At 36.8% G+C, this 12,937-nt stretch overlaps 1 protein-coding gene across 12 annotated transcripts; it reads right to left on the bottom strand.

Moving 5' to 3' along the window:
• Positions 1-3,263: 3,263 nt before the first annotated feature.
• Positions 3,264-12,533, bottom strand: LOC107961718 (monogalactosyldiacylglycerol synthase, chloroplastic). Of its 12 annotated transcripts, none has more exons than XM_041115143.1 (9): positions 11,904-12,531; positions 11,496-11,668; positions 10,279-10,440; positions 10,057-10,198; positions 9,627-9,851; positions 9,326-9,388; positions 9,176-9,268; positions 6,737-7,789; positions 3,264-3,775 (listed from the first exon to the last, which is right to left on the bottom strand). In XM_041115143.1, the coding sequence occupies exons 1-9, from the start codon at positions 12,417-12,419 to the stop codon at positions 3,539-3,541; spliced, it is 2,664 nt and encodes an 887-aa protein (XP_040971077.1). In that variant the 5' UTR covers positions 12,420-12,531; the 3' UTR covers positions 3,264-3,538. The 12 variants fall into 12 exon arrangements, 8 of the variants coding, with proteins under 8 accessions (XP_040971077.1, XP_040971078.1, XP_016753286.1 ...); XM_041115144.1 differs by having other exon boundaries at positions 9,176-9,250; XR_005928409.1 differs by lacking the exon at positions 3,264-3,775 and adding an exon at positions 8,134-8,310 and having other exon boundaries at positions 7,662-7,789.
• Positions 12,534-12,937: the final 404 nt, after the last annotated feature.

Genomic DNA, 12,937 nt, shown 5'->3' with positions numbered 1-12,937 from the left:
CGAGGATCATCAAGGATCATCACCACACTATCGAACTCTATTTTAGTACCTTTTGAAAATATGAATATTGAAATATGGCATGTATAGGGTAGAAGTATTTGAATATGATTTGTGAAGTGTATACCATGCCATGTGATATGGCTAGATTAAAGTTGCTATTTAGTTTGGTTTTTGGTATGTAAGTTGTGTTAAGAAATGGTATGTTTTAAAGTGCATAATTGGCCTAGTGAGAAATGGTCAAATTGGGTAAGTTAGTTATTTGAATTAGTTATGGAAATGGTATGATTTTGATATGAAAAATGGATGTGAAAAATTGGGATAATGACATGTATGAATGAACGAATTTGGTATGTGACTTTGGTATGTTTTGGTTTGGATGATAATGATGATATTGGTTGGTGATTATATGACATGAAGGATGTATGTTTTGTGATTAAAATTGGTTGAAATTATGATGCAATTGTGCTTTGATTTTGGACTTGTAGGGATAACCATTAAGTGTGGCAAATTGGCTGTGCAACTAGCCTATTTTTGTCCACACGGGCAGAGACACAGGCGTGTGTCTCAGCCGTGTGTGACACACGGTTATGTTATACGGCCGTGTGTCCCTTAGGGTAGTCCTACAATTAAAAGTCAGTCTTAAGCACGGCTTAGGCACACAAGCCTGTCTACTGGTCGTGTGAGTGGCACATGGGCTGGCATATGGGCATGTGGTCGGCCATGTAGTCAAGTCAATAGCCTCTTTAATTTTCACATGGCCTGGCACACGAGCGTGTCTTATGGCCGTGTGGATAAGTCAGAATGTATGCCCTGTTTCGCCATGGCCTGTTCACACGGGCGTGTGACCTTTATAACTTAGAAAAAATTGTATAGTTTTGAGAGATTTTGTATTTGCTTGATTAATCTCAATTCCTTACTAAAGCATGTTTAAGGTCTCGTTGACCTAAGAAAGGTACTTTGTGATGATGTTTTACTATGATGCTATGATGTGAGAATGATATTTGTGAAATGATTATAAAATGTTTCGATATGTCTGGTAATGCCTCATAACCCTAGTCCGGCGACGGATAAGAGTTAAGGGTATTACAATTAGGAACAGAATCACTCTAACCAACTAAATACTATACCAAACATCTTTTTGGAAAAATGCTAATAAAACAATACAGAAAGAGTTAAGAAAAAAAATGTTACCTCTCTTAAGCGAGCTAGATTGCAACTATTCTCCCTATAAACAGAGTTAATAACATTATTAGAAACTCTCATCTCTACAGTTGTATTTATCTCAATGGCAGACTAGTTTCCACTACAAACATGAAAAGAAAGGGACATTAGTTACGAGAAATTATCCGAAAGCCTTACTTCTCATTCCCCACTTCTAATTATATTTGGCCTCATATTACACCATTAAAGTTTAGCAATATAAAACCAATATCAATCTTCAAAACTGAAAAGAAACCTATTATTTCTACTAATTTAACGAAAAAAATCAGAAAAAAAATTAAAATGGGAGAAGAGATAATTATAAGCAGATGAATTGACTGCAAATATAGGGAAATTTTTGGTAGATTAGAGATTCAAATGGAGACAGAGATAACCCTTTTAGCAAAACATAGATTTGTCATTTCCATTTTCAAGACTTTGAACCAATCTTGTTAGGGTTACTAAAAGAGGCAGAGTAGAAATCGAAAGGAATAACGAAAGAGATAAAGGTTAACCTAAGGAAGGACTGCTACTGATCGAAGACGAAGGAAGCAAGGAAGGTCGGGACTTACATCAGGCTAAGTGAAAGCTTTTTCTGAGATGAGAAATGGGAGGGTAAAATGGAAACAAGACTTCACATCGAACTACTATCCGGTTGTCTCTTTTCTCAAGTTTCCACCTCAATTGAAAGCAAGAGAAGGCCTTGTTGAGGGCATTTAGAGTTAGAAAAACAATTTTGAGATTAAAGGCCTTGTTAGAGTTTATCAAAGGGAGATAAGGTTGGGAGAAAATAGGATTAAAAATTTGAAATTGATAAGTTGGGAATTTGTTGATGATTACAATGGAAGGAAGAAGCATGGAAAATAGGGAAAAGGTTTCAGATGTGAGAAATAAATGATAATGGTGAGTGTAAAATTGAAAGCTTGACCTAATTTGTTACCCATCTATTCCCTGAATCATTATTTCGTGGGGAGACTATCGAATGGTAAATAAAATTTTTTCCCTAAATAAGTGTAACACCCTTAACCTATATCCGTCGTTGGAATAGTGTTACATAGCATTACCGAAAACTTTTAACTTAAAACATTCGATTACAACCATTTATAAAACACATTATATTCCATTCAAACACATGCATAACGTCCCTTTTTCGAGCCCTCGAGACCTTAGAAACACTTTAGAAACAATTCGGGACTAAATCAAAAATAGTTAGAATTTTATGGCAGATGATAGAAAAATTCAAACTCCCGTGTCTCAGGTCTTGTGGGCATTCGAAGTAGGGACACACGATCGTGTCCCAGCCCATGTCCGTGCCTATGTAACTCTTTGACTTGGGTCACATGGCCAAGTCACACGCTAGTGTGCCAAGCTGTATAACTCTTGATATGAAACTTTTAAAAACCTACAAGGGACACTCTGCCAACTTTAAACTTCCTCCTCTTTCACTCTCTTTAATCTCTAGTTCCCCTCCTCAATTGAGTAAATCGGCCTCCATCAACACTACCACTCTCTCTTTTGTATCTCCTTCTTGTTTTACCCTTTGTATCAAGAATACTGGTATTTTGTATTCTGCAAAATCCTTTTATTTGTTTATCATTTTCTTTTTTAATAGATTACTCTGTTCTCTTCTTTTCCTTTTTGATTGTTTATTTCAATTTAGTTCATTTAAACATTGAAATCAAATTAAATGAAATAACAAAAGCCAAACAAAGAGATTGCATCTCTGATCTCTTCAAAAACTTTGGATATGTTGTCTATTTAAAAGAAAAAAAACACGTCAAAATTTCCCTTTCTTATATTCAGATTTATAGTTTTTTTTTCAGTTCAATTTCTTCGTTATAATAACTGGAATAAAAAATTATATATATATATATATGTTTTACTTGATTTTTTTACATTCAAGAGGGAATTTGATAAGAAGTCCCTCTCGCCGGTTGGATTTTTGGATGTGACCCATTCCACCATATGTCAATTTATTATAGGTTCGCGTGTCAAAACAAATCAAAAATTTAATACCATATGGATAGATTGGACAGGATAAAAATTACAAGCACCACATTGAATAAATTGAAAGTGCATGTATCATATTAAAAGATTTGGTAAAGTATAGGAATAATTTCTGTCATTATCCCCTTTTTATTTGGTTAGAGGACATATATGAAACGATTGTAATTTTCATTTTCTCAATTATAAAATGAATTTCAATCTTCTTCTTCCTTGTTCTCGATCCCCATTCTCTTCCTAACCTCTAAATCATTTCTATTCGTACTCAACTCTTGAATAAATAAGAGGGGAAAGCTTAGTGGAATAAAAAGGGTTTCTTTTTTAATCTAAGGAATTAAGTAGTACATGAATATAAGGGTACAAAATTTCTTTGTCGAACAAGCTCATGAAGATCATGGACAATCTTGAAAACAGCGTCGGGCCTTGCCAATTTCAAAGCATTTTGCGACATGGTCTTCAGTTCATCAGCTTTAGGGCCAAACCATTGGGCAACAATGTTGGCTATCTGCTTTGGCGACTTCAAAAATTTCCCACACCCATTCTCCACCACGTATGGAACGTTCCCAACTTCCTGCAAAATCAAAGCAATATCAAAGTTTGGAAAAATAGAACTCCATTGACAAGATTGCTTTCAAACAGTAACATTGACTAACTAATAGTACTATTTAAACGCACATTATGGCGTACAAATTTGATGGGAGGGATAGAAAATTTAATAATCAAATACTTTATTTAATATTCATAATCACTTTCCTACTTCGTCCCTATTAAAGCTTGGGATTTAGTCTTGTTGGAGGAAGGTTGACTCATGAAAAACTATTTGAAGTCCGTTCATCGGGAACCGACAGACCCCCCAACAAGTCAGTATTGTTTCTGGTCGAGATTTTACCTCCTGACTCTATGGAAAGCTCAAGTGTTTGAGGCTGCTTGAAGAGGCGATGGGTTCATAGAGAGGAAATGCCTCATTGAAACAGACCAAGCGTGGCACACAACCACCTACCAAGGGAACATGAGCATTTGCCTAATAGTAGGGTTTGAACCCTACCAAGCATAGATGCTTACATCCCCTTGATAAGTGATCATGCACCATGCACGATACAACCTGACGAGGCATTCCTACTCTGTTGAACCCGCCACCTTAGACAATCAAGTTCTCCACAAAATCGGGAGACAAACCCTGATTGGGATTAATACTGACTCGTTTGTACACTCCCGACACACTTCAAAGATTTTCCAGAATGAGTTGACTCCCCTCAGCAAGTCTTTTTACTTTAATCTGGTAAAATCGATCCTTCTACTTTTATAGTGTTAGTAGCATGTCAAAACTGTTAACACCAGTATCTGTAGAAATTAGAGTATTATTTTATTAAATAGAACATAAATCAGAGTTTTTATATACAACCTATGACACTACTTTAGGAAACTCTAAGTTAGGAAAGATACTAAATAGGATATATGATCCCTTAAAATAAGGGATTTTAATAAAAAAATATCTACAAAATATTCCTAAAATATTTACAGAATATTCCTACACTCCCCCTCAAGCTGGAGAATATACATTGTATAATCCCAGCTTGAATAGGAATTTATTGAACACAGGTTTTGGTAAAGCCTTGGTAAGAATGTCTGCAATCTGTCCTTCTGAAGGAATGTAAGAAAGAGTGGCTGTCTTTTTGTTGACTTGATCAGCAATAAAATGCCTATCAATTTCAACATGCTTTGTTCGGTCATGTTGAACTGGGTTCTTGGCAATCTGAATGGCAGATTGATTATCACACAAAACTTCAAAGTGATCCTCCTGATTTGTGCCAAGTTCTTTTAGTAATTTAAGTAGCCAAATTCCTTCGCATATCCCCAAAGCTAGTGCTCTAAATTCAGCTTCAGCACTACTTCTTGAAACAACAGATTGTTTCTTACTTCTCCAAGTTGTAAGGTTACCCCAAACAAAAGTGCAGTACCCACTAGTGGATCTTCTTTCAGTGAGATCTCCAGCCCAACTAGAGTCTGTAAAAATCTTAACAGTTCTGTCTTGTGTCTTCTTAAACATTAAGCCGTGTCCTGGAGTTTTCTTCAAGTACTTGAGAATTCTATTTGTTGCTGCCATATGCTCTTCAGTAGGATTAGTCATGTGTTGACTTATCACATTTACGGGAAAAGCTATATCTGGCCTTGTCAAGGATAAGTAGATTAGTTTCCCAACTAACCTTTGAAATTTGTCTCTTTCTACTAAGGACTCATATTCTTTATTGAATCTCAAGTTTGCCTCCATTGGTGTATCAGCCGGCTTACAGCCAAGAAAACCAGTTTCTTTGAGTAAATCAAGTACATACTTTCTCTGGTTGATCACAAGTCCTTCTTTTGATCTTGCCACCTCCATTCCTAGGAAATACCTTAGCTTTCCCAAGTCCTTGGTTTCGAATTCCCTGTTTAACTTCTTCAAATTGCTAATCTCTTCCTCATCATCTCCAGTAAGAATGATGTCATCCACATACACAATTAGGATAGCTTTCTTATTTGTAGAAGTTACCTTGATGAAAAGTGTATGATCGGCAAGGGACTGCTTGTAGCCATTTTGAAGAATGACTTTAGTGAACCTCTCGAACCAAGCTCTGGGTGATTGTTTTAACCCGTATAGAGACTTGTTGAGCTTGCAAACCTTGTTGCTACCTTCAATAGACTTTGAGCCAGGTGGCAATTGCATATAGACTTCTTCCTCAAGCTTGCCATTAAGAAATGCGTTTTTTACATCAAGTTGGTGTAATTTCCAATCGCAATTTACAGCCAAACTTAGGAGTACTCGAATAGTGTTAAGCTTTGCCACAGGTGCAAAAGTTTCTGTGAAGTCTATCCCATATGTTTGCGTGAAACCTCTGGCCACTAGTCTAGCTTTGTATCGTTGGATACTGCCATTGGAGTTATACTTTACAACAAAGATCCATTTACAGCCGACAGCCTTTTTTCCTTGAGGAAGGTCTGTAATGGTCCAAGTAGCATTTTTCTCTAGTGCACAAATTTCCTCTTCAACAGCCCTTCTCCATTTTGGATCCTTTAGAGCTTCAGGTATGCTTGTGGGAACCTGTTCTTTATCCAAAGTTGTTGTAAATGCTTGAAAAGACGGCATCAATGAATTATAACCAGTAAATTTTTCAATAGGATGCTTGGTGCACTGTCTAACCCCTTTTCTAATAGCAATAGGAAAGTCATCTAGAGTAGTGGACTTACTGATTTCTTCTTCCATTTCGGCAGCTGGACCCAAATCCAATTCTCGGCAAGAATCAGATTGCAAAACAGTCTCAGGGATATGTCTTCTTTTTCTTGTGTAGACACGAAGCTGTTTGGGTGATGGTGTTTTTTGAAGACTGTCAATTGGAGTAGGTGTATTTTCAGGAAGAGTGTTTAAAGTGGGTGTAGGTGAATTAGTCATAGGTACTACAGGAGAATCAATGGGAGCATTCACAGGTGACAGATCTACAGGTAATGGCGAACAAGATGGCAATTCTGAAGGTTGAGAATGAAGATTAGAAGGAGATACCTGTTGTGGCTGAAAATCACTCCATGTTTCCCCCTGAATTTCAGCCTGAGTGAAATAGGAATCCTGCTCATAAAATGTTATATCCATAGTGGTGAAAAATCGTTTAGAAGGAGGATGATAGCATTTATAACCCTTCTTAAGTGAAGAATACCCAACCAATACACATTTTAAAGACTTAGGATCTAACTTGGACTTATTAGGAGCAATATTTTGGATAAAAACAGTGCAGCCAAAAATTTTAAGTGGCAGAATGGAGGAGATAGGCTTAAAATGAGGAAAGTGCTGCAAAAATATAGATTGAGGCGTTTGAAATTTTAAAACCTTACTAGGCATCCGGTTGATTAAATATGTGGCAGTTAATAAGGCTTCCCCCCACAAATATTTAGGAACATTAGTGGTAAATAGAAGAAAACGAGTAACTTCAAGAAGGTGCCTATTTTTTCTTTCGGCAACGCCGTTTTGCTGTGGGGTTCCAACACAAGAACTAATCTGAACTATGCCCTTTTCCTTAAAAAAATCACCTAAAGACCTAGCAAAAAATTCACTGCCATTATCAGATTTAAAGAGCTGGATTTTAGACCCAAATTGAGTGAGAACCATGTTATAAAATTGCACAAAAACACTAGCAGTTTCAGATTTATCTTTCAGCAAATAAGTCCAAGTTATCCTACTGTGATCATCAATAAAAGTGATAAACCACTTACAATTATCAGCATTCTTCACCCGAGAAGGGCCCCAAATATCACTATGGATCAAAGCAAAAGGGTAAGAAGGCTTGTATGTAGAAGGAAAATAAGATGATTTAGTATGTTTGGCAAGAGAGCAAACTTTGCAAGAAAAAGAATTAGGCCTTTTATTAATGAATAGAGCAGGAAACAATTTTGCAAGGTATTGGAAACTAGGATGGCCTAAACGAAAGTGCCATAACATAACAGTATCAACTTTTCCTAAAGCGATAAATGACTTGGAGATCTCGATTTTAGGAGGGGTAGGGAGGATGTAGAGACCATTATGCAAGCTGGCCTTACCAATCATCTTCTTCGAGTTCAGTGCCTGCAAAGTACAATCACGATCATTAAAAAGTACAGAGCAGTGCAAGTCTGTGGACAATTTACTAACAGAGATGAGATTGCACGCCAGATTTGGTACAAAGAGAACATTTTTAAGTGCAATCTGTTCATTGAGAATAACAGTGCCATGTCCCTCTATTTTGCACAAGGTACCATCAGTCGTTTTGACAGCTTTACCAAAGGTATGGAAAAAATTGTGAAACAATGCCTTGTTACCAGTCATATGATCCGTAGCACCAGAATCGAGAATCCAATTAGGAGTCAACTGGGAGGAGAAAAATGCAGTAGAAGAAAGGTTACCTTCTAGATCTTTTTTGACCAGATTACCTTCACAAGACCCTTCAAGAAAATTGTTGCCATTCAATCGATGGCAGGTGATAGTCAGACTAGACGAATCTGATGGAGCATCGGAACCAGAAAAATTTTCTGGATTTGAAGTAATCTCCGAAGTAGGAGAAGGAGTTTCGGACATGGTCTAGGTTGAAAAAGAAATCGTAACCTAAACTGATACCATGTAGAAATTAGAGTATTATTTTATTAAATAGAACATAAATCAGAGTTTTTATATACAACCTATGACACTACTTTAGGAAACTCTAAGTTAGGAAAGATACTAAATAGGAGATATGATCCCTTAAAATAAGGGATTTTAATAAAAAAATATCTACAAAATATTCCTAAAATATTTACAAAATATTCCTACAGTATCTGTCACTGTTATTGGCGTCGAATTTTTCCTAAAAGTATGTACATTTTTTAAGAAAATTTCAGTAAGCAACATAATGCAATAAAAAAGTTTACATGTAAACAAAATGCTTAAAGGATGTTTGTACAATAGCGTCAGCACTTTGATGGGAGTAATTAATGGTGTCAATATTTTAGACTAATTAATAACATTATAAAAGTAAGATGACCAAATTATGTCAAATTATAGCACAGGGACTAAATTCCAAATTTTAGCATGGTAGAGGGACCAAAACGATAGTTTGACCAATCAATTGAACCACGGGTGAAATAAATCCCTTAAAGAAAAGAAAAGAGAAAGACCATAATTTGAACAAGGGAAAACAAACTACATGGTGACCTGTCTATGGTGACCAAGGAAAAAAAATACAATCTTATGTACCATAATGATCTATATACCATCTCACATATTAGCAAGGCATGGCATGAAAGTAGAGGCCCTTTCCTTAATTTGCTTACAAAATCTTTAAATAAATGAAGTCAACTTAAACAGGACTGAGACCAGAAGTACAATATTTAGATAAAAGAAATTTCGTTGAGATAATAATTTCAAAAAACAACATTTCAATAATCCCCACTTCGAAAAGAAAACAAATAAAAGGTGAAAAACAAAAAGAAAAGTTACCTGGCCAGCAATGTAACCATTCAAAATTATAGGAAGACCTCGAATCATTGCCTCCGCAATAGTCCCCGGGCCAGCCTTCAAAGCAGAAGTCATCTAAAATTAAGAAAATATATTGCATGCATCCACATGTCTCTGCCATGAGAAAGTTACCTTTGTAATAATGCAGTCACAAGCACCCATGCATTCCTCCATTTTGGAGATAAATCCCTTTACCTATAAGATTGTGCAACTTCAGAAAACTATCATATAGTCTGTGCAAACATTTCTCTTTAATAATAATAATAATAACAAAAAATGGAAACATGATTAACAAGTTAATCGCATGTTTAAGCTAGTTAAAGAAGAATATTAGGAGAAACAATTCTTGAAAAAGGCATCTTGATTGGAATTATAAGTAGACGACATAGCTATTCAAAGTATTTCAAATTAAAACATACAAAGAAAGTCATACCTGGACAGGAATTTTCCAGTCAATTGAAAGCAATTTGCCGGCAAGCTTTTTGTTACGGCCACAAATTATGAGAACTTGGCCAATCGGCTCCCCAAGGTTATCATCATATAATGCATCTCCAAGTGCATGAGCAGTTGCCTCAATAGGCCCCATCCCTTCTCCTCCTCCCATTAGCAAAACAGCAGGAAGAGATTGATCCATTCCTAGTTCTCTCCTCAGCTCAATCTACAATTACCAAAAGCTAAAGTGTATCATAACCTAGGAGCCAACGAAAGATGAATAGACAGAGATTTCAAAAGAGATAATAAACTCAAAAGTAATTGCAAGTGGTCTAGACCTGCAAAGTGAAAAGCTCAGAACAATAGTTTTCACTAAAAATTAAATTTGGCATAGAGAAAATAAAAGTTCACTAGGTTGAAAGGTAACTGACCTTTGGCCGAACAGGCTTCACAAAAGAAGGTCGCACTGGAAGGCCATAAACCTTAATTTGGGATTGTTTAAGACCAGCTTTCATTGCCCTTTTTGCTACTTCTGCTGTTGGGCAATAGCATCTAGTTACAAGCTTATGAAACCTAAAAAAGAATGCACATGTCCAAAATTACACCAAGAATAAGTGAGTTTGAAAGGCATTAAACCGAGATGAAGAACTAACCATGTAGGATGGCAAGTGCTTAGGTCAGTGACCACCGTGGTAAAAACTATCTTCTCTAGCAGACCCTTTGCCCTCAGAATACGAAGTGGAACATGTTGCATCAGCGGATGTACACTGATAATAATGTCTGGCTGGTATTTCATCAACCCTTTGGCAACCTCTCTAGTAATAGGAACATAAAATAACAGAATCGGATAAATATAAGACACAAGCATGCATGTATTGTAATTTGTTGCAAGGATAAAAGTTTACAAGAATGACAAAACAAATCATATGATACTGATTTGTTGCAAGAATGACATACTTGATTTGGTTTCATTTGCATAGCATCTTACATTAGATCAACAGGGAGGAAACAGTCATCAATAGAAACTTGTTGGATGGTGACGACGTACAAATCACAGCATAGTTAATTGTTATACCAGCTTGGGAAACATGCCACAGTCCAATAGAACTGAGGCTATAGCCCAAAAAAGGCAGAAGGCATGCAAAACCAAAACCTCCTACATCACCAGCTAACAGCTAAGGAGCATACCACCTAGCACAACATGTAGCTTTCAAGGACTGACAGCCTTGCTAGGAAGGACCCTGATACAGCTCAGGCTGCAGGGCCAACAAAAATGGCCACTGGACGTAGCTGCCAAGCCAAGCCAAGCCAAGACAAAAGAATAACCAACCACCATGCAACAGGCAGCCCCAAGTCTAGGTATAAATACCCAAGTACCAACTCTCTCTCTCTTACTTCTTCTCTGCTAGCTTGCTTTACCCATTACACTGTCTCCTTTTCTAACTTAAGCATCAAAGAGCATTCTGGAGCACTGATGCCCCAAGGCTAGGTATAAATATCCAAGTACCAACTCTCTCTCACACTTCTTCTCTGCTAGCTTAAGCTCTTTTTTTATCCATTACACAATCTCCTTTGCTAACTTAAGCATCAGATAGCACTCTGGAGCATTGATGCCCCCAAGGCTAGGTATAAATACCCGAGTAACTCTCTCTCACGATCTAGACTCTCTCATACTTCTTCTCTGCTAGCTTAAGCTCTTGCTTTACCTGTTACAAAATCTCCTTTCCTGACTTAAACATCATAGAGCGCTCCGGAGCATTGACACCACCCCAGCTCACGTGTACTTTGCTATAAGCTTTAGCAACAAAAGTCCACCACCAAGACGACTCCAACATAAATAATATAGGAAAACAATCTAAAAACATCTCACCTTGCTATGAACGTCGAAGTTGCAGCAAAATTTGATTGATGAATTACCCGAGGAGCGGTTCCATAATAAGTCATTCTCCACAATGATCCATGTTTGACTAAGAAGTTATAGCTCTTTGGCAATTGATTAAATGGCCAGGGTGTATGATCCGACCACAAATCAGTAACAAACACCTGCAATAGAACACCAATCTTGACATACAGAACAAAAGTACACTAAAAACGTATGCACCCATTATCTACTAATTCTTCAATCAATTTGCCAAGAAACTGCAGAAACATAAAGATAAATAAAACTGAAATATGCCTATATTGATACCAAAAACAATGAAATGAAATGAATTTTCTCAATTTCTACTTTTGCCCAATGCCCACATTTTCTTTGCAACCAAACAAAAAGGAAACTGACCTGATAATCGTCTCCAAATTCCTCCATAAAAGCAGCCTTAATAGCTTCAGCGGAAGCTCTATGACCCCCACCAGTATCACTCATCAAAATCAAAACTTTTCTGGGGGCCTCAGCTTCGACTCCATTTAAAGGCAAACCTTCAACCTCCAAAACACCACCACCGTCATCCCTCACTCCATTCCTATCCTCGGAACCGACCCGAACCGAAGCAAACCCGATCGGGATTCTTTCACAATGAAACTTAATCGCTCTATTGAACTCGTTCATGATCCTCCCAACGCTCGAAGAAACGCCGTTTCGAGCACCCAAACTGAGCGAAGCAACAGCTATAACTCTACGCCTTTTATGAGCAATCGAGCCTCTGAACCCCGAGAAATACACGTAATTTGGCTTGAATGAAGAAAACCCATCAGAATTCGAGCTGTAAAAGCTCTTGTTGAAAGCTAAGTGACCCGTTTGCGTAACGAGATCAATGGCAGAGCCAGATTCTTGGGTAATCTTTGAAGGGTTTTGCATTTTGGGAAGTTTTTTTTGGCTAGTTGCAGAGTTATGATGATGATGAGAAAAAAACTGAAAAAATTTTAAACCATGATAGTTTTTGTTTCGAATAACAGCCAAAGTTCATTTATTTATATGGAAAAACCAAAGATATAGATAAATAAAATAAATATACGAGTGAAATGGTGAAAAAAAGTAGGTGACAGTGATGGAATCTAATGGTGATTTTGTAACCGCAGAAACTGAGATAGGGAATGCCTTTGTACTTAGTGCTTTGATAGTAACCGGACCCACTTTTCCTAGGTTGCCCAACTTTGCTCTTGTTTTGGCTTGTGGTTAAATTTTAGGGTTAATATATTATTTCACACTTACAATTTTCTTTTCTCCTAATTTCGCTTTAATATTCAATTTATTATTTAAGTTTTGTGTTCCAATTAAGTACTTATATTTTTTTATTAGAGCCCAAGTATCGAATATTTATTGGGGCATATTATGCCATTTGGTTGGGTACCAAATTATACATTAGAGCCAAACTA

The sequence above is a fragment of the Gossypium hirsutum genome, chromosome A06 (assembly GCF_007990345.1).
Source record: "Gossypium hirsutum isolate 1008001.06 chromosome A06, Gossypium_hirsutum_v2.1, whole genome shotgun sequence".
Taxonomy (NCBI): Eukaryota; Viridiplantae; Streptophyta; class Magnoliopsida; order Malvales; family Malvaceae; genus Gossypium; species Gossypium hirsutum.
Note: the sequence above shows the minus strand (reverse complement) of the source record. Positions and strands in the feature narration are given on the sequence as shown.